At 45.7% G+C, this 26,987-nt stretch overlaps 1 protein-coding gene across 1 annotated transcript in view; it reads left to right on the forward strand.

Moving 5' to 3' along the window:
- LOC115123110 (ERC protein 2-like) overlaps positions 1-26,987 on the forward strand; it is a 513,551-nt gene that overhangs the window by 325,450 nt on the left and 161,114 nt on the right. The window contains exon 15 of the mRNA XM_065005262.1: positions 22,987-23,134. Within this exon, the coding sequence (XP_064861334.1) occupies positions 22,987-23,134 (148 nt within the window). The remainder of the gene's footprint in view (positions 1-22,986; positions 23,135-26,987) is intronic.

The following is a 26,987-nucleotide window of genomic DNA, read 5'->3' on the forward strand; positions in this document are numbered from 1 at the left end:
ATTGCCAGGTAGTAATCATGTTCTGCTTTGATCCAAAGATTCACACTGATCTATCTAAAAACACAGCAGTCTGTCCTAACCTGCCTGCTAATGTAATCAGCCCCTACACCAGCTTATTTGCGTGTTTGTATTTGTGTGTGTGTATTTGTGTGTGTGTGTATTTGTGTGTGTGTGGAGGGTATTGGGTTTAATCTTCAGCGAACAGTAAAGTGCAGGTTTTAACCTGGCAGTTTCCTTTTGTGTGTCATGGTAAAGAGATATGGATGTTAACAGAGTACATTTGTAAACATTTTGCTTTTTTCCGACCTTCGAATGAAAAAATTGATGAACCAGAGGTCGGAATCACACACACACACACACACACAGACGGTCGGACGGACGGACAGAACAGAACAGAACAGAACAAGACAGACAGACAGACAGTACCAGTCAAATGTTTGGACACACCTACTCATTCAAGGGTTTTTCTTTAAATTGTAGATTAATAGTTTGAAGACATTTAACTATGAAATAACACATATGGAATCATGTATTTACCAAAACAGTGTTAAACTGATTCTTCAAAGTAGCCACCCTTTGCCTTGATGACGGCTTTGCACATTCTTGGCATTCTCTTAACCAGCTTCACCTGGAATGCTTTTCCAACAGTCTTGAAGGAGTTCCCACATATGCTGAGCACTTGCTGGCTGCTTTTCCTTTAATCTCCGGTCCAACTCATCCCAAACCATCTCAATTGGGTTGAGGTCGGGTGATTGTGGAGGCCAGGTCATCCGATGCAGCACTCCATCACTCTCCTTCTTGGTAAAATAGCCCTTACACAGCCTGGAGGTGTGTGGGTCATGGTCCTGTTGAAAAACAAATGATAGTCCCACTAAGCGCAAACCAGATGGGATGGCGTATCACTGCAAAATGCTGTGGTAGCCATGCTGGTTAAGTGTGCCTTGAATTCTAAATAAATCAAAGACAGTGTCACCAGCAAAGCACCATCACAGCACCTCCTCCATGCTTCACGGTAAAATGAATATTGCCCCTGGGTTGGAATAATACATTATGGCCTTTCTTTGCATTTCAAAGATGATGGTATAAAACATATAAATACGTTTTTTTCTTTGTATTATATTTGACCAGATATAAAATGTTATATTCTCCTACATTAATTTCACATTTCCACAAACTTCAAAGTGTTTCTTTTCAAATGGTATCAAGAATATGCATATCCTTGCTTCAGGTCCTGAACTACAGGCAGTTAGATTGGGGTAGGTCATTTTAGGCGAACATTGAAAAAAGAGTCCGATCCTTAAGAGGTTTTAACAAGGCACACCTGTTAATTGAAATGCATTCCAGATGACTACCTCGTGAAGCTGGTTGAGAGAATGGCAAGAGTGTGCAAAGCTGTAATCAAGGCAAAGGGTGGCTACTTTGAAGAATCTCAAATATTAAATACACTCTTTTGCATAATAAATGATTTCATATGTGTTGTTTCATAGTTCTGATGTTTTCACTACATTGTAGAAAATAGTAAAAATAAAGAAAAACCCTTGAATGAGTAGGTGGGTCCAAACGTTTGACTGGTTCTGTAATACCTCTTCCTGCTCTTCCTCTTCCACGTCTTAAACAGTTGTATGAGCACACAAAGAAAAACAAGTAGATGTTGCCCTGAACATTCAAAGTGATGATAGGCCCTGTTTGTTTTAGGAGCTGAATGTGATTGGTCCAGAAGATATAGGATGACTTACTCCCTGACCCTACTTGTCCTCCTAACATGTCCAACACTGACGGGAATCTACCAGCATTGATCCAAGTAAAGCTAGAATTAGAAGAGTGACACGGCCAAACACAAACACACACACACACACACAAACACACACACACACACACACACACACACACACACACACACACACACACACACACACACAAACACACACAAACACCCACACACATACACACACTGAGCAAAATCCAGACCCCAGTAAACCACATTAATTGTAATTGTCGATGTGGTCAATGTTCTGTCCTCTCAGCTCAGACGAGTTTAAACACACACACAAACGTTTTAAACACTCCTGTTGTTACGGTGATGCTATCCAGGAAACAGAATAATATATTTTTGCAAAAAGAACGTGTGTGTAGTGAGAGAGTGGTCAACTCCCACTCGACCGCATGTAGTCTGTGGTTGACCAGCAGTCAACCGCCTGGGACTCTATTTGGAACTGAGAGACAACACACTCAATGTGTCTCTGATCTCTGTACTCTCTGCCCCCAACACTAACATGTTCTGGCGCTGTGACATGACTGTAGACTGCAGAGAGAGGAAAGAGTGGAAGAATTGGAAGAGAGGATAGCGTGGCAGGGTAATTGAAGGGTTGAGGGTAATATTTAAACCGTTTCAAAGTGTTTGCGTAACCTTGTTGAACTGAATATCTGGCCATGAGTAGAGATAGAGAATAAATGAAAAACAGAATGATAGTTTGAGAAGTTCTGGGCGGAGGTAATGCCATGCTGTCCTCCTGTGGTTAGTTGAGAGAGAGGGCGAGAGGTGTAAGGGGCGTATAAGGCTATCCAATGTTCCTGTCTCTCCTCTCTTTGATGTGTAGTGTTAGCATTACGTTAGCACCGTGGAACTCAACATGCATGCTAACTCCCTAGCTAGAGATGATGCAATGCTAACACAGAGTAAACATGACCCATTACATTCCATGCTAGCAATGACCTGGTCTAGAACATCTATTACAGGCCTACCAGTGGCCTGCCACCGCTCCAGTTTGAACGAGAAAGACAGAGAGAGAGGAGAGAGAGATTAACTGTACATGGACTGAAAGAGAAAGCAAGAATGTATTTTTACGCTATCAAAAGACAAATTCAAGTTGACATACCAATTAGAACCTGGCTCAAAATATTCAAATCTACAATTGGACCAATTGCCCTATATGGAAGTGAAATGTGGGATCTGCTAACCAATCAAGATTATAAGACATTGGAAAAACATCCCATTTAAATCTTGCATGCAGAAATAAAAAATATATTTTCTTAGTGTACAGAAAAAAGCCCCAAATAATGCACGCAGGGCAGAATCTGGCCAATATCCATTAATAATTAACATCCCAAATTAAGACATCAAATTCCACACCCACTTAAAAACAAGCAACCCTCTCTCTTCCTACTACTACTACAACAAAACCCGGAAATACCAAGAGATGAACATAGAGAAAGGTCCCCTCATCCAGCTTGTCCTGCGCTCGCAGACAATCTTTCTCAGCCCAAATATAACCAAACACAAGGACAATTTGACCTATTGGGAAAACATTACAAAATCTCAAAGCAAACTTAAATCCTATTTGGCCCTAAACATACAGTACACGGTGACATACTATCTGACCATTGTGTAAGAATGGACAATGTACAGACTCATGATCATAGTGAGCATAATGTTGCTTTTGAGAGAAGCCGCCATAGGCGGACCTGACTCGAGAGAAGACAGGCTATGTGCCCACATCCCACAAAATGAGGCGGAAACTGAGCTGTACTTCCTAACCTCCTGACAAATGTATGACCATATTAGAGACACAATTTCCTCTCAGATTACAAGGACCCCAAAATATAAAAACAAATCAAATATTGACAAGCTCCCATATCTGTTATGTGAAATACCTCAATGTGCATTTACAGCAGCAAGATTTGTGACCCGTTGCCAGGAAACAGGGCAACCAGTGGAACACAAACAACATTGTAAATACAACCAATATGTATCTGTTTACTTGACTTCCCCTACTATTCATACTATTTGCACAAAGTTAAAGACATTGTAACATTTGAATCATCTTTACTGTAAATTTTTTGTTTCTTCTCACTTTTGTTAATTGTTTATTTCACTTGCTTTGGCATTGCAAACATATATTTCACATGCCAATAAAGCCTCTTTGAATATTGCATTTAATTGAATTGAGAGGGAGAGAGAGAGAGAGAGAGAGAGACTGTGCTGAATGGTTAATATACTGTATAGAGAGAAGTAGAGTGAGAGAGGGAGAGAGAGACTGCTGGATGGTTAATATATAGAGAGAAGTAGAGAGAGAGAGAGAGAGAGACAGAGAGAGAGAGACAGAGAGAGAGAGAGAGAGAGAAGTAGAGAGAGAGAGACAGAGAGAGAGAGACTGTGCTGGATGGTTAATATATAGAGAGAAGTAGAGACACACAAGCATTTGAGTGGGTTTATTTTATGTTACAACCCCTAGGATTCAACTGAAGTGGGACGAGAGAGGGGCTTTAGAGTTTAGAGGTGGCCCTGGATTTGCCTGACAGCTTTTCACTATGAAGCCGCTTGCCCAAAGATGAAGGGAAATGGGGCAGAAGACGGAATGGAACTTGTCAACTACAGTACAGTTGTTGATTCAGAAGATGGGTGTGGAGGAGGGAGAGGGAGTTTTTAGATAGAGAGGGATATTGCTCATCTCCAGCTTTACACTAAAGATTTAGCGCTCTCATTTTGCGCTCTGCCTGCATTTTTATGATTGTGTGTGTGTGGTTGTGTGTGTGTGGTTGTTTGTGTGTCTGCCTGGCGCTACAGTAGTGTGAGTTGAGGTACATATGCACAGTGACCCTCACATTTTCACAGTGACCCTCACATTTTCACAGTGACCCTCACATATTCACAGTGACAGGGAGCTTAAACAATCCAGCTCTGCTGTGTGTGTGTGTGGGTGGGGGGATTGGTGTGTGTGTGTGTGGGTGGGGGGATTGGTGTGAGTGTGTGTGGGTGGGGGATTGGTGTGTGTGGGTGGGGATTGGTGTGAGTGTGTGATAAGGCATTCTGCCTTGCTTCCTGACTATAGGGGAGACCGTGCCAGTCTTGCTTCCTGATTATAGGGGAGACCGTGCCAGTCTTGCTTCCTGACTATAGGGGAGACCGTGCCAGTCTTGCTTCCTGACTATAGGGGAGACTGTGCCAGTCTTGCTTCCTGACTATAGGGGAGACCGTGCCAGTCTTGCTTCCTGACTATAGGGAGACCGTGCCAGTCTTGCTTCCTGACTATAGGGAGACCGTGCCAGTCTTCCTGACTTAGGGGAGACTGTGCCAGTCTTGCTTCCTGACTATAGGGGAGACCGTGCCAGTCTTGCTTCCTGACTATAGGGGAGACCGTGCCAGTCTTGCTTCCTGACTATAGGGGAGACCGTGCCAGTCTTGCTTCCTGACTATAGGGGAGACCTGCCAGTCTTGCTTCCTGACTATAGGGGAGACCGTGCCAGTCTTGCTTCCTGACTATAGGGGAGACCGTGCCAGTCTTGCTTCCTGACTATAGGGGAGACCGTGCCAGTCTTGCTTCCTGACTATAGGGGAGACCGTGCCAGTCTTGCTTCCTGACTATAGGGGAGACTGTGCCAGTCTTGCTTCCTGACTATAGGGGAGACCGTGCCAGTCTTGCTTCCTGACTATAGGGGAGACCGTGCCAGTCTTGCTTCCTGACTATAGGGGAGACTGTGCCAGTCTTGCTTCCTGACTATAGGGGAGACTGTGCCAGTCTTGCTTCCTGACTATAGGGGAGACCGTGCCAGTCTTGCTTCCTGACTATAGGGAGACCGTGCCAGTCTTGCTTCCTGACTAGGGGAGACCGTGCCAGTCTTGCTTCCTGACTATAGGGAGACCGTGCCAGTCTTGCTTCCTGACTATAGGGAGACCGTCAGTCTTGCTTCCTGACTATAGGGGAGACCTGTGCCAGTCTTGCTTCCTGACTATAGGGGGAGCTTCCTGTGCCAGTCTTGCTTCCTGACTATAGGGGAGACTGTGCCAGTCTTGCTTCCTGACTATAGGGGAGACTGTGCCAGTCTTGCTTCCTGACTATGTGCCAGTCTTGCTTCCTGGAGACCGTGCCAGTCTTGCTTCCTGACTATAGGGAGACCGTGCCAGTCTTGCTTCCTGACTATAGGGAGACCGTGCCAGTCTTGCTTCCTGACTATAGGGGAGACCGTGCCAGTCTTGCTTCCTGACTATAGGGGAGACCGTGCCAGTCTTGCTTCCTGACTATAGGGGAGACCGTGCCAGTCTTGCTTCCTGACTATAGGGGAGACCGTGCCAGTCTTGCTTCCTGACTATAGGGGAGACCGTGCCAGTCTTGCTTCCTGACTATAGGGCAGACCCTGTCAGTCTTGCTTCCTGACTATAGGGGAGACCGTGCCAGTCTTGCTTCCTGACTATAGGGGAGACTGTGCCAGTCTTGCTTCCTGACTATAGGGGAGACTGTGCCAGTCTTGCTTCCTGACTATAGGGGAGACCGTGCCAGTCTTGCTTCCTGACTATAGGGGAGACCGTGCCAGTCTTGCTTCCTGACTATAGGGGAGACCGTGCCAGTCTTGCTTCCTGACTATAGGGGAGACCGTGCCAGTCTTGCTCCCTTGTTTACCTCAGGGAACAATGTTGCTGAACATCCAGATAGAAATAGGATTTATAAAACAGACATGCTTTTCTGACATAGAGTAAGAAAGTGTCTCCCAACCCCGGTCCTCGAGTATTTCCCAACCCCGGTCCTCGTGTGTTTCCCAACCCCGGTCCTCGAGTGTTTCCCAACCCCGGTCCTCGAGTGTTTCCCAACCCCGGTCCTCGAGTGTTTCCCAACCCCGGTCCTCGAGTGTTTCCCAACCCCGGTCCTCGAGTGTTTCCCAACCCCGGTCCTCGAGTGTTTCCCAACCCCGGTCCTCGAGTGTTTCCCAACCCCGGCCCTCGAGTGTTTCCCAACTCCGGTCCTCGAGTGTTTCCCAACCCCGGTCCTCGAGTGTTTCCCAACCCCGGTCCTCGAGTGTTTCCCAACCCCGGTCCTCGAGTGTTTCCCAACCCCGGTCCTCGAGTGTTTCCCAACCCCGGTCCTCAAGTATCCCCAACAGTACATATTTTTGTCTTGGCCCCAGACAAGTACACCTGATTCTACTCAACTAATCATCAAGCTCTTGACAATTTGAATCAGGTGTTTGAACGGGGCTACAACAAAAATGTGTGCTGTTGGGTGCACTGGAGTAGGAAATCATGTCAGATCTAGTCATGGCATTTCTATCTGCGACGTTCAATACACTGCACCTCCCTGAACGCAACCCTGGTCTGCTTGACTGTTGGCTTAGAGCCAATCAGATTTTTCACTGTCAGAACTGCTCAATAGGAATCACTGCATGGCACATGTCCTCATTGGCTTGCAGAACAAGGCCGCCTTATATGGGAAAAACCTGCCTGTGACATCATCATTAACATCCTTTATCCTGGGTCTCCCTCACATCAATGTTTACTTATTTATCCCAACATTCTCACATGTGATTGACTGTGTTAGACAGTTTTACATAATTGATAGAAATTGTAACCCCCCCCACACATCCCTTTCTATAACTCTCGCTATGCCTTCACCACTCTCCAACCCCCCTCTCTCTGTTGGAATGTTCAGACCGTCTGGTCCTGCTCATCTCTGAGGTACACCCCACATCCCTCCCCTTCTCAGCTCCCACTCTAAACATTTGGCTAGTTTTGGCAGATTTGTTGATTTTTGTCCCCTCATATTTTCTCCTCTTGTTGCTCTAAAACTGATACATACTCTTTCAATTAGCTGTTTCTTCCCTCCCTCTGGTCTGCGGGTGGTGTGGGAGATGGGGTGAGCAGAGTAAGTGGGTTGTATATTTTATTAGGGGAGTGAAAACACACAACCTGGCCTAGTTCTGGGAGAGCCATCTGCTGTCACGTCTGATCCTGTTTCTTATGGAGCACAGCTACCACAGTGTTAGCCTGTAGTTATCCTATAACTAGGGGTTATCCTTTATCTAGGGGTTAGCCTATAGCTAGGGGTTATCATTTAACTAGGGGTTAGCCTTTAACTAGGGGTTATCCTAAAACTAGGGGTTAGCCTATAACTAGTGGTTATCCTTTAACTAGGGGTTAGCCTATAGCTAGGGGTTAGCCTTTAACTAAGGGTTAGCCTATAACTAGTGGTTAGCCAATAGCAAGGGGTTATCCTCTATCTAGGGGTTAGCCTATAACTAGGGGTTAACATATGACTCGGGGTTAGCCTGTAACTCGGGGTTAGCCTGTAACTAGTGGTTAGCCTATAACTAGGGGTTATCCTATAACTAGGGGTTAACATATGACTCGGGGTTAGCCTGTAACTCGGGGTTAGCCTGTAACTCGGGGTTAGCCTGTAACTCGGGGTTAGCCTGTAACTCGGGGTTAGCCTGTAACTAGTGGTTAGCCTATAACTAGGGGTTATCCTATAACTAGTGGTTATCCTATAACTAGGGGTTATCCTATAACTAGGGGTTAACATATGACTCGGGTTAGCCTGTAACTCGGGGTTAGCCTGTAACTCGGGGTTAGCCTATAACTAGGGGTTATCCTATAACTAGGGGTTAACATATGACTCGGGTTAGCCTGTAACTTGGGGTTAGCCTGTAACTAGTAGTTAGCCTATAACTAGGGGTTATCCTATAACTAGTGGTTATTCTATAACTAGGGGTTATCCTATAACTAGTGGTTAGCCTAAAGCTCGGGGTTAACCTGTAACCTGGGGTTAGTCTGTAACTCGGGGTTAGCCTGTAACTCTGGGTTAGCCTGTAACCTGGGGTTAGCCTGTAACCTGGGGTTAGCCTGTAACTCGGGGTTAGCCTGTAACCTGGGGTTAGCCTGTAACTCTGGGTTAGCCCGTAACTCGGGGTTAGCCCGTAACTCGGGGTTAGCCTGTAACCTGGAGTTAGCCTGTAACCTGGGGTTAGCCTGTAACTCAGGGTTAGCCTGTAACCTGGGGTTAGCCTGTAACCTGGGGTTAGCCTGTAACTCGAGGTTAGCCTGTAACACGAGGTTAGCCAGTAACCTGGGGTTAGCCTGTAACTCGAGGTTAGCCTGTAGCCTGGGGTTAGCCTGTAAGTCGAGGTTAGCCTGTAACCTGTGGTTAGTCTGTAACTTGGGGTTAGCCTGTAACCTGGGGTTAGCCTGTAACTCGAGGTTAGCCTGTAACTAAGGGTTTCCCCCAACCCTTCCTCTATGGTAGTATAAAATGTATTTCTGCTTCAGAATAGTAAATAACACTATCAGTCAGCCGTGGCCCAATCATCCTTGTTCAGAACAGAAATAGGACAGGACTCTGGTAAATAAAAGTACATTTTATTGCAGCACAAACGTTTCAGGTATGAGAACTTTTTTTTAGCGTGCTAGGCAATGGCAGCCAATGTCACGACAACAACACCTCACAGGTAGGCAAAATTATCAATTCACAGTCAATATTGGCCCAATCAATAGATCCCAGCAGTATAAAATGTATTTCTGTTTCAGAGTAGGTAATAACAGTGCCAGTCGGCTATGGCCCATCCATCCTTGTTCTCACCACAGGGTTGCTCTTAAAATGGTGCTGCATGTGACTTAAAAAAAAGTTGATAATGGTGATATGTTGACAATGTTATTGACCCCACTCCTGTCTATTCTCCTTCGAACACAAAACACTCCCTCCCCACGCACATACACACACACACACACACACACACACACACACACACACACACACACACACACACACACACACACACACACACACACACACACACACACACACACACACACACACATACTTACCCTCCCCAACTCAAGGGCAGACCGTATTGATGTGTCCCCTGGGCATCTCGAGGACGCATCTGTTTCTGTCCCTCTGACTCTCCATGCTCATAATTTGAAGTAAGTCATAACACAAATTATAAACACATATACTTCAACCGTGACGCTCAGCAATAACAACATGGAGAGCACTGAGCTGATTTAGGGCTGTCTGGGACCCTTAAATCATTACCTTAGCCATTCCTCCCTCCCTCCCGCCTTCCTTCCTTCCTTCTCATTCCTCCCTCCCTCCCTCCCTCCCTCCCTCCCTCCCTCCTCCCTCCCTCCCTCCCTCCCTCCCTCTCCTCCTTCCATCCCCTCCCTCCCTCTCCTCCTTCCATCTCCCTCCCTCCCTCCCTCCCTCCCTCCCTCCCTCCCTCCCTTCCTTCCTTCCTTCCTTCCTTCCTTCCTTCCTTCCTTCCTTCCTTCCTTCCTTCCTTCCCTCCCTCCCTCCCTCCCTCCCTCCTTCCTTCCCCTTCCTTCCCTTCCTTCTTTCCTTCCTTCCTTCCTTCCTTCCTTCCTTCCTTCCCTCCCTCCCTCCCTCCTTCCTTCCTTCCTTCCTTCCCTCCCTCCCTCCTCTTTCCTCTTCTGTCTTTCGTTCATTGCAGGTACCCCTTTCTCTCCACTTTCTTCCTTCCTTTTACTCTTTTTCAGCCCCCGATCTCTCCCTTATGTCTTTCTCTCCCATTTTCTCCCATTTGGGGGTTTGGGGGTGGGGTTGCTGTACTATGACTTTGACTTAACCCCAGACGCCCCAGCGAGTTGTGTGATTGGTCATGCTGTCTTACAGCTGCCCTGTGACATCATCAGCCTGTGACAGGAGACACGCCTCTAAGACATCTTCATCGCGCTCCTTTTCTCATGCCTCTGTCTCTCCTTCTGTCCTCTCACCTCCTCTCCACCCATGTCCTCTCCCTTCTACGCTTCCCACTGCTCCTTCATTCACCCCTCTTCTTCCTCTCTCTCCCTCGTCTCTTGATCATGCACTTTAGCCATCCATCTCTCTTCTTCCGTTCCTACCATCTCAATCTGTCCAGGCAGAGCCATGAAGCCATGAAGGCTCAATTGGAATCACATGTTGTAATAAAGGGAGAATTTCACCCCTTATAAATAAGATGTCAGTCCAGGGTGTGCTACTGAGTGTGTGTGTGTGTATGCGTGCTTGTGTGTGCGTGTGTGTGTGCGTGTGTCTTTGTGTGGATACAACCTTGTATATTAGCAAGTTAGTGTGTGTACTGTAGTTATGCTCTCTGTATACTAGTCTATTGTTGATTGGGATTATCTATTACATCTCAAAGAATGCTGGAGACGATGACATCAAAAGCAGGAAAATAACATATTGCTCTAACCTTTCTTTTACCTGTTTAGTTCATCCAGCTACAATTTGATGAATCATCATTTGATTTTCTCATGAAAATTCCTAGTTGTCACTTCTTCAATCTGACATGAGATAAAAACAAAATTATGTTATGTTTGTCCAGACGTAGCCAAGACAAAGTGAACTAGACAGCAAGAGAGACGGAGGGAGAGAGAGAGACGGAGGGAGAGAGAGAGACGGAGGGAGAGAGAGAGACGGAGGGAGAGAGAGAGACGGAGGGAGAGAGAGACGGAGGGAGAGAGAGAGAGACGGAGGGAGAGAGAGAGAGACGGAGGGAGAGAGAGCTAATAGAAAGTAGAAAGAGTGGAGGTTTAGCCTGATGACGAATGCTGAATAAAACCTAGTCAGTAGATTGGAGCATTTGTCATTAGAATTGTATTGTGTGTGTGTGTGTGTGTGTGTGTGTGTGTGTGTGTGTGTGTGTGTGTGTGTGTGTGTGTGTGTGTGTGTGTGTGTGTGTGTGTGTGTGTGTGTGTGTGTGTGTGTGTGTGTGTGTGTGTGTGTGTGTGTGTGTGTGTGTGTGTGTGTGTGTGTGTGTGTGTGTGTGTGTGTGTGTGTGTGTGTGTGTGTGTGTGTGTGTGCCATCTGATAGATGAAGCAGCCTCTATTCTGATAGATTTATGTAGCCCTGTAAAGCCGCTTTCTGTCCAAGACCAATGGCCACTCAAATTAGCCATGATTAAACACTTCTGTGTGGCTCAGTTAATAACACTGATCAGAGCTGAAACACCGCCCTGCCTTACATCCAGGATGTGGGATACTTTTATAGCCTGGATAATCAAAATAATTCTCCTTTTTATGGTTTTAGGAAGACATCTCTCAACACTGCAGGAGCCCTCCAATACCACTCAGTAAGCACACACACAGGGGGGCCCACAAGGGCAAGCCAGTCGCTTGAATCCGCTGTGTTAATTAAGCAACTGGATGCGGTTTGGGTATCAGTGAAGCATGGAGGCCATTTTTAACGGCGGCTATTCCAGGGGGTAATGTAACTCAGGCTGGATTTGGCCCATATTGGTCTTCCATTAATCCTGTGAGAGAAGCTTTACCTGTGACAGTGGACTGTTTTCATTCAGGTGGAGAGGGTTGTGGCGGCCATCTTACAATGGGAAGAGAATCTCTTTCATTTGGATGTGGAGGAGGACATTACAATACCATATATTCAATCATGTATCCATTATTTTATGGATTATAACACGTGAATGAAGGTAGATTCTCTATTTAAGCAATAATTAGTCATTTAGCAGATGCTCTTATCCAGAGTGAATACATTTTCATACTTTTTTTTTCATACAATAAGGCCTGAGGGGGGTGTAACGCAGAGTGCCTGCATGCAGCCCTTAGCCGTGGTATATTGGCCTTACAGTATACCACAAACCTCAGAGGTGCCTTATTGGTATTATAAACTGGTTACCAATGTCAAAAGAAGAGTAAAAATCATAGTTTTGTCATACCAATGGTATACGATCTGATATACCACGGTTTTCAGCCAATCAGCATTCACCACCCAGTTTATAATTGTAGTTAATATCTGAAAAGGAAAGGAATATCTATAGCTTCATTAAGGGGTGAGTTTTACAGAGGTGAAAGGGTTAAGTTTTACAGAGGTATGAGGAGGTGAGTTTTACAGAGGTATGAGGAGGTGAGTTTTACAGAGGTATGAGGAGGTGAGTTTTACAGAGGTATGAGGAGGTGAGTTTTACAGAGGTATGAGGAGGTGAGTTTGATAGAGGTATGAGGAGGTGAGTTTTACAGAGGTATGAGGAGGTGAGTTTTACAGAGGTATGAGGAGGTGAGTTTTACAGAGGTATGAGGAGGTGAGTTTTACAGAGGTATGAGGAGGTGAGTTTTACAGAGGTATGAGGAGGTGAGTTTTACAGAGGTATGAGGAGGTGAGTTTTACAGAGGTATGAGGAGGTGAGTTTTACAGAGGTATGAGGAGGTGAGTTTTACACAAGTGAGTTGTTTTTCAGAGGTGTTTTTTATTGAACCTTTATTTAACTAGGCAAGATAAGAACAAATTCTTGTTTACAATGACGGCCTACCCCGGCCAAACCCTCCCCTAACTCGGACAACGCTGGGCCAATTGTGTCCCGCCCTATGGGACAATCACGGCCGGTTGTGATACAGCCTGGATTTGAACCAGGGTGTATGAGATGCAGTGCCTTAGACAGCTGCTCCACTCGGGAGCCCTCGGGAGGTGTGAGTTAGTGAGCTTTACAAGGGGGTGAGTTTTACAGAGAGGTGAGTTAGTTTTACAGGGGGGTGAGTTAGTTTTACAGGGGGTGAGTTAGTTTTACAGAGGGGTGAGTTAGTTTTACAGGGGGTGAGTTAGTTTTACAGCAGGGTTATGGGGATTGGTGAGTTTTACTGGGGGAAGGGGTGAGTTTTACTGGGGGAAGGGGGTGAGTTTTACAGAGAGGTGAGTTAGTTTTACAGCAGGGGTGCGGGGATTGGTGAGTTTTACTGGGGGAAGGGGTGAGTTTTACAGAGAGGTGAGTTAGTTTTACAGAGGGGTGAGTTAGTTTTACAGAGGGTTGCAGGGGTGAATTTTACTGGGGGTAGGGAGTGAGTTTTACAGAAAGGTGAGTTAGTTTTACAGAGGGTTGCAGGGGTGAGTTTTACTGGGGGTAAGGGAGTGAGTTTTACAGAAAGGTGAGTTAGTTTTACAGAGGGTTGCAGGGGTGAGTTTTACTGGGGGGTAAGGGAGTGAGTTTTACAGAAAGGTGAGTTAGTTTTACAGAGGGTTGCAGGGGTGAGTTTTACTGGGGGGTAAGGGAGTGAGTTTTACAGAAAGGTGAGTTAGTTTTACAGAGGGTTGCAGGGGTGAGTTTTACTGGGGGTAAGGGAGTGAGTTTTACAGAAAGGTGAGTTAGTTTTACAGAGGGTTGCAGGGGTGAGTTTTACTGGGGGTAAGGGAGTGAGTTTTACAGAAAGGTGAGTTAGTTTTACAGAGGGTTGCAGGGGTGAGTTTTACTGGGGGTAAGGGAGTGAGTTTTACAGAAAGGTGAGTTAGTTTTACAGAGGGTTGCAGGGGTGAGTTTTACTGGGGGGTAAGGGAGTGAGTTTTACAGAAGGTGAGTTAGTTTTACAGCAAGGTGAGGGGGTGAGTTTTACAGAGGGGTGAGTTAGTAAGGGGTGGGTTAGTTTTACATTGGGGTAAGGGGGTGGGTTAGTTTTACATTGGGGTAAGGGGGTGGGTTAGTTTTACAGAGGGGTGAATTTTAGGGAGTCTTTATTTGAGTGTCAAGCTGAAGATGGATTTGTGTTTGGGCTCTCCAGATGGTCCTGCAGATAAGATAAACCTCCCCTTTCTCACACACACACACACAAACACACACACACACACACACACACACACAACACACACACACACACACACACACACACACACACACACACACACACACACACACACACATGCAAACATACACACCCCTACCCTCTGCTTTTCGAAGGAATGGCACAACTGACCAGTCCAAATATTGTTTAAAATGCTTCCTTCCTTGTAGCATGTTTCCTATTCCCTGATATTTACTCATGGGACCTTTCCTTGCTTTGTTCCCAGTTATTTGGGGAAACATAATAGAGGAAAGCCATACGAACCTTATCAACGTAAATAAGAAACCTATCCAGTCGTTAGCCATACGGGCTCATAAAGGAAAGGAAAGCAGGAGAGTAGACAAGGAAAGGAATCGGGACTTGGCCCTCATTCTTGTGTGTGGGTTGGTGAGAAGATTTTAAAATGGCCGACGTGTTCGGCTGTTAATCTGTGGTGTGTTTATTACCATTAACGCATGGTGCTGCATTCCATACCCTTATACGCCCAGGAACAGAAAAAACACAAGTCACTAGTCAACTCTATTTAGCCTACGATAAAGTAATGTACACAGTATTCCTGTGTTCAACTGCTGTTGGGCTAGCAACCTACATCTGAGGAAGCAACCTACATCTGAGGAAGCAACCTACATCTGAGGTAGCAACCTACATCTGAGGTAGCAACCTACATCTGTGGTAGCAACCTACATCTGAGGTAGCAACCTACATCTGAGGTAGCAACCTACATCTGTGGTAGCAACCTACGGCTGTGGTAGCAAACTACGGCTGTGGTAACAACCTACATCTGAGGTAGCAACCTACATCTGTGGTAGCAACCTACGGCTGTGGTAGCAACCTACGGCTGTGGTAGCAAACTACGGCTGTGGTAACAACCTACATCTGAGGCAGCAACCTACATCTGTGGTAGCAACCTACGGCTGTGGTAGCAAACTACGGCTGTGGTAACAACCTATATCTGTGGTAGCAATCTACGGCTGTGGTAGCAACCTATGGCTGTGGTAACAACCTATATCTGTTGAAGTCAGAAGTTTACACACACTTAGGTTGGAGTGATTAAAACTCGTTTTTTCAACTACTCCACACATTTATTCTTAACAAACTATAGTTTCGGCAAGTCGGTTAGGACATCTGCTTTGTGCATGACACAAGTAATTTATCCAGCAATTGTTTACAGACAGATTATTTAACTTATAAATCACTGTATCACAATTCCAGTGGGTCAGAAGTTTACATACACTAAGTTGACTGTGCCTTTAAACAGCTTGGAAGATTCCAGAAAATGATGTCATGGCATTAGAAACTTCTGATAGGCTAATTGACATAATTTGAGTCAATTGGAGGTGTACCTGTGGATGTATTTCAAGGCCTACCTTTGCTTGACATCATGTTGAAATCAAAATAAATCAGCCAGAAATCTGGTTCATCCTTGGGAGCCATTTCCAAACTTCTGAAGGCTACCACGTTCATCTGTACAAGAATTAGCACGCAAGTATAAACACCATGGGACCACGCAGTCACCATACCGATCAGGATGAAGATGTGTTCTGTCTCCTAGAGATGAACGTACTTTGGTGTGAAAAGTGCAAATCAATCAACCAGAACAACAGCAAAGGACTTTGTGAAGATGCTGGAGGAAACAAGTACAAAAGTATCTATAGCCACATTAAAATGAGTCCTATATCGACATAACCTGAAAGGCCGCTCAGCAAGGAAGAAGCCACGGCTCTAAAACCGCCATAAAAAAGAGCCAGACTACGGTTTGCAACTGCACATGGGGACAAAGATTGTACTTTTTGGGAGAAATGTCCTCTGGTCTGATGAAACCAAAATAGAACTGTTTGGCCATAATGACCATCGTTATGTCTGGAGGAAAAAGTGGGACAATCAATCAAATGTATATATAAATCCCTTCTTACAGCAGCTGATGTCACAAAGTGCCGTACAGACACCCTGCCTAAAACCCCAAACAGCAAGCAATACAGGTGGAGAAGCACGGTGGCAAGGAAAAACTCCCTAGGAAGGCCAAAACCTAGGAAGAAACCTAGAGAGGAAGCAGGCTATGAGGCGTGGCCAGTCCTCTTACTGACTAAATAATGACTAAATAAACAAAAGTAAAAAATAAAATAAACAAAAGTAAAAAATAAAAGAGCAACAATAAAATAAAAATAAAGAGGCTATATACAGGGAGTACTGGTACCAAGTCAAAAAAACAATAACAGAACATGGCCAAGATGTTCAAATGTTCACAGATGACCAGCAGGGTCAAATAATAATAATCACAGTGGTTGTAGAGGATGCAACAGGTCAGCACCTCAGGAGTAAATGTCAGTTGGCTTTTCATAACCGATCATTCAGAGTATCTCTACCGCTCCTGCTGTCTCTAGAGAGTTGAAAACAGCATGTCTGGGACAGGTAGCACGCCCAGTGAGCAGGTCAGGGTTCCATAGCCGCAGGCAGAACAGTTGAAACTGGAGTAGCAGCACGGCCAGGTGGACAGGGGACAACAAGGAGTCATCAGGCCAGGTAGTCCTGAGGCATGGTCCTAGGGCTCAGGTCCTCCGAGAGAAAGAGACAGAAGAACACCATTCCAAGCGTGAAGCAAGGGGGTGGCAGCATCATGTTGTGGGGGTGTTTTGCTTCAGAAGGGACTGGTGCACTTCACAAGATAGCTGTCATCATGAGGTAGGAAAATTATGTGGATATATTGAAGCAACATCAGTCAGGAAGTTAAAGCTTGATTGCAAATGGGTCTTCCAAATGAACAATGACCCCAAGCATACTTCCAAAGTTGTGGCAAAATGGCTTAAGGACAACAAAGTCAAGGTATTGGAGTGGCCATCACAAAGCCCTGACCTCAATCCTATAGAACATTTTTGGGCAGAACTGAACAATTGTGTGCGAGCAAGGAGGCCTACAAACCTGACTCAGTTACACCAGCTCTGTCAGGAGGAATGGGCCAAAATTCACCCAACTGATTGTGGGATGCTTGTGGAAGGCTACCCGAAACGTTTGACCGAAGATAAACAATTAAAAGGCAATGCTACCAAATAGTAATTGAGTGAATGTAAACTTCTGACCCACTGGGAATGTGATGAAAGAAATAAAAGCTGAAATAAATAATTCTCTCTACTATTATTCTGACATTTCACATTCTTAAAATAAAGTGGTGATCATAACTGACCTAAGATGGGAATTTTACTAGGATTAAATGTCAGGAATTGTGAAAAACTGAGTTTAAATGTATTTGGCTAAGGTGAATGTAAACTTCCGACTTCAACTGTACGTCTGTTCTAGCAACCTACATCTGTGGTAACAACCTACAACTGTTGTAGGAACCTACGGCTGTGGTTACGACCCGCATCTGTGGTAGCATGACAAGGAAATCAAAGGTTAGCTATAAAGCAAACAGACCTCGTCACCAGGCTAGGTCTGTTAGAGGTACTTGGTTATAATAGATCGTTTATGCTCTTATTGTGAAGGCTGTTGCTCCTCCTGTTAAAATAGATGGTTCTTTAGGCTCTTATTGTGAAGGCTGTTGTTCCCCCTGTTAAAGTAGATGGTTCGTTTTGGCTGTTATTGTGAATGCTGTTGCTCCTGTTCAAATATATGGTTTGTTTAGGCTCTTATTGTGAAGGCTGTTGCTGTTACTTTACATCTATAATATTTACATTGTTTCCAATTCTTTTACAGCTTTTACATCGTTGTCATTTTACAACTCTACTTTTTATACCAGGATATCATCAAATTATTGTGGCTATAACTTTGATTTATAGAACTGACAAACTATTCTATTATGTGGGTTCTGGACTAGTGTCTGTTCTATGCAGCGTATTTCTAGCTGCATAATTCTGAGTGTTCCTCCATGTAATGAATGTGCTAAAGGTTAAAGGTTACAGAGTGCTCTCTCCCCGACAGGTACCTCTACACTTGCTCTAATGCAGGCACCCTGTGTGTATGTGTGTGTGTTCCCTCTGTAGCGTGCGTTAAAAGGAATAACAGGAGAGGTGTGTGGAGACGAGGGGTGTCACCCTGGACCAGCACAGTGATTAATGGTGTGATTAAGGGCTCAGATCCACACACACACACACACACACACACACACACACACACACAGACAAACACACACACACACACACACACACACACACACAGACAAACACACACACACACAGACCCTATTAATCGCCCTGAATAAGGGGATTCCAGAGCCAGCGTTCAGATAATTGGACTGAAAACACAGAATGTGGATTTCCAGGGCTAGACGACTTTATTCTTAGATAGTGTTTATTTTCAGAATGGAGATATTTCTACAGGGATTTAAATCATGGAATAAAAACACAGGCTTCCACTCCAAAGTAGGACGTTTTTTAAATGAGTCTGTTGAATACCACCCATCCACCACCCTGCCTCCTCCGTAGCTCCCCCCACAACCTTTACCTTACTGCAAACATGTAACGCACTCTTCATTTCATCCCCTTTTTAACAGTCTGGAGTTAGGGTGCGTTATGTTTACTCTACTAAAAGTACCAGCCCAGTCTACACGCTAACAGTATACCGCTACACTGGACCACGGAAAGCATGAGCACTGCAATGTCTGTCTGCCACCATGGAGAAGAGATGAACTGTTCATTTACTACTGAGGACAGGAGAGGACAGGAGAGGAGAGCTACTAACTTGACATATAATCTAGTTAGTATTGAGTGAATGAATACATGTCAATACGAATATTATGTGCACAACTCAACACAACAATGATTCAGCCCACTCTCTCTGGTCAGAATGTATTAATACGGAAGGTTGCCATGACTCAGTCTCCATTACCCCATCTCCTCTACAATGACTCAGTCTCCATTACCCCATCTCCTCTACAATGACTCAGTGTCCATTACCCCCTCTCCTCTACAATGACTCAGTCTCCATTACCCCATCTCCTCTACAATGACTCAGTCTCCATTACCCCATCTCCTCTACAATGCCTCAGTCTCCATTACCCCATCTCCTCTACAATGACTCAGTCTCCATTACCCCCTCTCATCTTCAATGACTCAGTCTCCATTACCCCATCTCATCTATGATGAATCGGTCTCCATTACCCCATCTCATCTACAATGCCTCAGTCTCCATTACCCCATCTCCTCTACAATGACTCAGTCTCCATTACCCCCTCTCATCTACAATAACTCAGTCTCCATGACCCCCTCTCATCTACAATGACTCAGTCTCCATTACCCCCTCTCCTCTACAATGACTCAGTCTCCATTACCCCATATCCTCTACAGTGACTCAGTCTCCATTACCCCATCTCATCTTCAATGACTCAGTCTCCATTACCCCATCTCCTCTATGATGAATCGGTCTCCCTTACCCCCTCTCCTCTACAATGACTCAGTCTCCATTACCCCCTCTCTTCTACAATGACTCAGTCTCCATTACCTCCTCGCCTCTACAATGACTCAGTCTCCATTACCCCCTCTCCTCTACAATGATTGTATTACCCTCACACTCCCCAAACTGTATTACCTCACACTCCCCAAACTGTATTACCTCACACTCCCCCTACTGTATTACCTCACACTCCCCTACCGTATTACCTTACACTCCCCCTACCGTATTACCTCACACTCCCCTACTGTATTACCTCACACTCCCCCTACTGTATTACCTCACACTCCCCCTACTGCATTTCCTCACACTCCCCCTACTGTATTACCTCACACTCCCCCTACTGTATTACCTCACACTCCCCCTACTGTATTACCTCACACTCCCCCTACTGAATTACCTCACACTCCCCTTACTGTATTACGCTGCACATCCCCATTAACTCACCCTTCTTCCAGCCTGGACAATAACAATAGAGATAAAACAAGATATACACAAAGCAATTGTTTTACTTCACAACTGTCAGCTAGCTATATATCTTAATATAGATGTACATTTTTCGTGGGTAGCCAGCTAACAACAGTAGTAGCTAGCCAGTTAGCCCTATGGACTTATTATGGGCTTGCGATCTACGGTACGAAATATTGTCATCAGGCAACATATGAGATGTGAATAGAAAACATTTCATTCCGAAGTCGGAGTGTATTTTCTCTCGCTTCATCTCAAATAATGGCCGCCATTGATTTCAAAAATGTTTTCGTGATTTTTTACGCGCTTGCGTCATATTTCTTTGCATACTATCCGTTGAAGTTTGCATTGATGCATGCTTCAACATATGTACAAACGGAGTACGCATTTGAGAAGTGCCCTCCGTGCTCCATTTTGATTTGGAATCATACTCCTACCCTCTTGTGCTCCAATTTGCTTGGTTTGAGCACGGTAGTATGCTCTGAGCAGGGTAGTATGCTCTGAGCAGGGTAGTATGCTCTGAGCACGGTAGTATGCTCTGAGCACGGTAGTATGCTCTGAGCAGGGTAGTATACTCTGAGCAGGGTAGTATACTCTGAGCAGGGTAGTATGCTCTGAGCAGGGTAGTATGCTCTGAGCAGGGTAGTATGCTCTGAGCACGGTAGTATGCTCTGAGCACGGTAGTATGCTCTGAGCACGGTAGTATGCTCTGAGCACGGTAGTATGCTCTGAGCACGGTAGTAAACCCTGAGCACGGTAGTATGCTCTGAGCAGGGTAGTATGCTCTGAGCAGGGTAGTATGCTCTGAGCATGGTAGTATGCTCTGAGCAGGGTAGTGTGCTCTGAGCACGGTAGTAAACCCTGAGCACGGTAGTATGCTCTGAGCAGGGTAGTGTGCTCTGAGCAGGGTAGTGTGCTCTGAGCAGGGTAGTATGCTCTGAGCAGGGTAGTGTGCTCTGAGCAGGGTAGTGTGCTCTGAGCACTGTAGTATGCTCTGAGCACGGTAGTATGCTCTGAGCAGGGTAGTATGCTCTGAGCAGGGTAGTGTGCTCTGAGCAGGGTAGTGTGCTCTGAGCACTGTAGTATGCTCTGAGCATGGTAGTATGCTCTGAGCAGGGTAGTATGCTCTGAGCAGGGTAGTATGCTCTGAGCAGGGTAGTATGCTCTGAGCACGGTAGTATGCTCTGAGCAGGGTAGTATGCTCTGAGCAGGGTAGTATGCTCTGAGCAGGGTAGTATGCTCTGAGCAAATCAAATCAAATCAAATTTTATTTGTCACATACACATGGTTAGCAGATGTTAATGCGAGTGTTGCGAAATGCTTGTGCTTCTAGTTCCGACAATGCAGTGATAACCAACAAGTAATCTAACTAACAATTCTAAAACTACTGTCTTATACACAGTGTAAGGGGATAAAGAATATGTACATAAGGATATATGAGTGAGTGATGGTACAGAGCAGCATACAGTAGATGGTATCGAGTACAGTATATACATATGAGATGAGTATGTAGACAAAGTAAACAAAGTGGCATAGTTAAAGTGGCTAGTGATACATGTATTACATAAGGATGCAGTCGATGATGTAGAGTACAGTATATACGTATGCATATGAGATGAATAATGTAGGGTAAGTAACATTATATAAGGTAGCATTGTTTAAAGTGGCTAGTGATATATTTACATCATTTCCCATCAATTCCCATTATTAAAGTGGCTGGAGTTGGGTCAGTGTCAATGACAGTGTGTTGGCAGCAGCCACTCAATGGTGGCTGTTTAACAGTCTGATAGCCTTGAGATAGAAGCTGTTTTTCAGTCTCTCGGTCCCAGCTTTGATGCACCTGTACTGACCTCGCCTTCTGGATGATAGCGGGGTGAACAGGCAGTGGTTCGGGTGGTTGATGTCCTTGATGATCTTTATGGCCTTCCTGTAACATCGGGTGGTGTAGGTGTCCTGGAGGGCAGGTAGTTTGCCCCCAGTGATGCGTTGTGCAGACCTCACTACCCTCTGGAGAGCCTTACGGTTGAGGGCGGAGCAGTTGCCGTACCAGGTGGTGATACAGCCCGCCAGGATGCTCTCGATTGTGCATCTGTAGAAGTTTGTGAGTGCTTTTGGTGACAAGCCGAATTTCTTCAGCCTCCTGAGGTTGAAGAGGCGCTGCTGCGCCTTCTTCACGACGCTGTCAGTGTGAGTGGACCAATTCAGTTTGTCTGTGATGTGTATGCCGAGGAACTTAAAACTTGCTACCCTCTCCACTACTGTTCCATCGATGTGGATAGGGGGGTGTTCCCTCTGCTGTTTCCTGAAGTCCACAATCATCTCCTTAGTTTTGTTGACGTTGAGTGTGAGGTTATTTTCCTGACACCACACTCCGAGGGCCCTCACCTCCTCCCTGTAGGCCGTCTCGTCGTTGTTGGTAATCAAGCCTACCACTGTTGTGTCGTCCGCAAACTTGATGATTGAGTTGGAGGCGTGCGTGGCCACGCAGTCGTGGGTGAACAGGGAGTACAGGAGAGGGCTCAGAACGCACCCTTGTGGGGCCCCCGTGTTGAGGATCAGCGGGGAGGAGATGTTGTTGCCTACCCTCACCACCTGGGGGCGGCCCGTCAGGAAGTCCAGTACCCAGTTGCACAGGGCGGGGTCGAGACCCAGGGTCTCGAGCTTGATGACGAGCTTGGAGGGTACTATGGTGGGTAGTGCTCTGAGCAGGGTAGTGTGCTCTGAGCACGGTCTGCATTTTGAGAAACAACCAATGTCTTCCTAACCATCTTCCTCTCTCTCTGTCCCTGTCATCCCCCTCTCCCTCCTCTCCCAGGCAGCAGGCTCTTCTAGCTGCGATCAGTGAGAAGGATGCTAACATAGCCCTACTGGAACTGTCCTCCTCTAAACGTAAGAAATCACAGGATGAGGTGATGTCACTGAAGAGAGAAAAGGACAGGCTCATGCACCAGCTCAAACAACAGGTACAGGCGATGACTTTACCGTCCACCACACACACACACACCTCCACACACCCACCCACCCACACACACACCCCTACACACACACACACACACACACACACACACACACACACACACACAAACACACACACCGCTACACACACACACACCTACACACACACACACACACACACACACACACACACACTTACACACCCCTACACACACACACACACACCCACACACACACACACACACACACACACACACACACACACACACACACACACACACACACACACACACACACACACACACACACACTCTCTCTGGGTCTGAGAGGTGAGCCTGACACTCCTGTCCTCTGGGTGATTAATGGAGGTTATTAGAACCAACTCAGACCACCTTACTGCATCCTAAAATGAACCCTTCTGCCAGTAAATACCAGTGAACACACACACACACACAGAGCAACACACACACGCAGAGCAACACACACACACACACAGCAACACACACGCACGCACGCACGCACGCACACACACACACACACACACACACACACACACACACACACACACACACTCTCTGTAATGTATGACCTCTGGGAGATAAATTAAGGTATGTGGGTCATTACGACCATGTCAGTACCTCTGCTACCCTGGATGCTAACGCTAACGAGCTAACAACAGGACACAGACACACTACCCACTGAGTCAAAGAGGCTTCTGGGAAATGTTCCGGTTTAAAAAGTCAACAGATGTGTGTGTGTGTGTGTGTGTGTGCTCGTAAACAGTAAACAGTTCCTGGGGGGTGCGGTCCGTCAGAGGAATTTCAGGGAAGGCCCATTATCTGTTTATCGCCTAGGATGCATCATGTTTTCCTGTTCGGTAACTCATGGTTACGAGTCCACCTGGCGATGTGACACACACACAGTCATTTTGAAATATACACACAAGACTACACATACATTGGGTGAGTAAACAACACACTGGCTGGCTGTTATGGAATAGTGAAACAAATATAATTGGTGAAACTTCAGAAATGTGTCCAAATATATTACTATCCTCCGTCTTGACAATTAGAACACATTTAAAGGAAAATTGTCCCCCAGCATTAAATGAGGAATTTACATGTTATATGTGAAATCTGTTGTTAAGCATTTTTCAAGAACATCGACTCACTCACACATAAACCGTTCTCCCTCTTTTGACCCATTGACACACTTATCAGAGTCTCCTTCCTCAGCCCCTGAAGCTGACCAGGAAGCTGACCAGGAAATGCCAGGGAATTATGGGAGTCGGAGTCTCAAAGGGGAACATGATCCGGGGACAGCATATAGATTTACAGATAGTGGTGACTTGTCTGGCTTCCCTTGTGTGTGCTGAAGTTAGGCTTTGAAGGGTTGCGTCTCTGCCACACACACGCGCACACACACCTCGACAGGCTGGTTTCTCCAACTGAGGAGAGGGATAAATGTGTCTGGGAATGGGAATTATTTCCCAATGATGGATAGTCATTGGTCAGATACTCTTTGAAGCCTTAGAAAGATGGATTTGTAATTCTTAAATATGTGCCAATGCTCACACACACACACACACACACACACACACACACACACATTGCCCTGCTGGGAAGATGGATTAGAATTCTCCAAGGTGTGTCAATGCTATGACAACCTGGCTGCATAGAGCATAGTCACTTTCACACACTGGAGTGATTTCATAATGATGCCTTGGTTACACATACACATGCTCACAGCCCCACACACACAGCCACACATGCATGCTGGGATAAACATTGTTGCTGGCCTAACTTACAGCTCCGTACACTACCTAATATGGCTACAATTAGATCAGCTGGAAATCCCAATATGGCTATAATTAGATCAGGTGACTTCACAGAACGCTGAAGTATCTTTATTTCACTATACCATATCCCACTTATTTTCCATAGCTACATTTAGACTATTCTTGTACATCTGAAATGATTATAGTAAGTGTTAGCAAAAGGACAATAGTTCCACCTTGCCCTCTGATAGGTTGGGTTGAGCTTGTGGGGAAGAGGGTCAATTAGGAATAAGGCCTGTTTCCTGGCCATAACGAAGGTATCAGCTCACCTCCGTTCCGGCCCCGTCTCACCTGAAGAACATAACTACTCCATAAAGGACTATGTTACGGAGTCTAGTTGATAGGTAATCGACTAGCCGGACTGTTCCCCGGACTCCAGTTGTAGCCATTCGTACAATGCACAAACAAGGCTATTGAACCTAACATTGGTGTCTGTCGTTATTCCTTTATCTAACATATCATACTGAAACATGGTATCAGAAGTGGCTCGGAAAACACACGTTTGTTATTTTTGTAGCTAAGTACAGTATAGGCGCAGTTACGTAACTCTAGGCGCAGTTACGCAACTCTGAGGAGTTTAATGGGCAGCGAATGCAGGCATATCTACCGGCACAATCTCACCCTCACAGCACGTCAACAGTGTGATGCAAAGGCTATATTGGATGCATTGGAGAATTACTTCAAACCCGCCAGAAACGTAATTTATGAGCGGTTCGTTTTCGGAAGCTGTAAACAGGAAGAGGGTGAGTCAGTACACAACTTTGTAACCCGTTTGAGAGAGAAATCCGCCACTTGTGAATACGGGGGATTGAAAGATGAATTGATTCGTGACAAATAGTGCTGGGAATTGCAAATGAGGATACACGCCGGCGTCTACTGAGAGAGAGAGAGACTTAACATTAGTAACTGCCATTGAAATGTGCCACACTGCTGAAGTCACTGACATGAGAATGAGAGCAATGGAAATCGAAACCCCACGCTCCGACGTTGATACCGTTCACGCTGTTGCTAGGCAGACATTCAGACTAAATCAATCGAGGCAGAGCAATTCACCACGAACGGTGAACACAGAGAGCCCCGTAGCATGTAAATACTGTGCGAATACACACACGTGGCAAAGAGCACTGCCCTGCCTACGGAAAACCATGCAGAGCTTGTGGAACTAATAATCATTTTGCAAAAGTGTGTCTCAAAAGCAAAAGAAGGGTGAGTGAGGGCAAGATTCACTGTGTTGATGATGTCATTCAATGTTCAGAGCTGAAAAGTGAAAGTGACATTTACATGCATGAATCCATTGGGGCTGTACACTCAAGAGGGAAGAAATGGTTTGTGACACTACGATTACACAACAAGCAACAACAATGTCAACTGGATTCTGGTGCTACATGCAACGTAATGAGCTACAAAGACAAAATCAATCTGACACCTGACACACATCTATTGCCCAGCGATACTAGACTAAAGCTGTACTCAGGAGAGCTAATGAGCTCTATGGGCACCTTTGAGACCGAATGTGTTATTCGGGGACGCAAACACAAGCTGGAGTTTGAGATTGTAAAAACCAGTCAACATCCTCTCCTCTCAGGCTCTACATGTGAACGCCTGGGACTGATGCAGTTCACTGTACCAAATGACCTGCACATTGTGGATCATGTCCAGCATGGACCCCTGTCCAAAGAACAACTACTTAGCAGATATGACGATGTATTCAACATGCCCGTTGAATCTGGGCCTGGGGAGGTACACTTTGAAGTGAATGAGAGCATCACTCCAGTCCAGTGTGCTCCTCGCAATGTGCCCATTGCAATGAAAGTGGCTGTGAAGGCCCAGCTGGACAAGTATGAGGCCGATGGCCACATGACATCTGTGACTGAACCAACTGACTGGATCAGCAATATGGTCATAGTGAACAAACCAGAGAAGCTGAGGGTCTGCATCGACCCAAAGCATCTGAACCAAGCACTGAAACGATCCCACTACATTATGCCGACACTAGAGGATGTCCTCTATAAGCTTCCCAAGGC

This window comes from Oncorhynchus nerka, linkage group LG20, assembly GCF_034236695.1.
Source record: "Oncorhynchus nerka isolate Pitt River linkage group LG20, Oner_Uvic_2.0, whole genome shotgun sequence".
NCBI lineage: Eukaryota > Metazoa > Chordata > Actinopteri > Salmoniformes > Salmonidae > Oncorhynchus > Oncorhynchus nerka.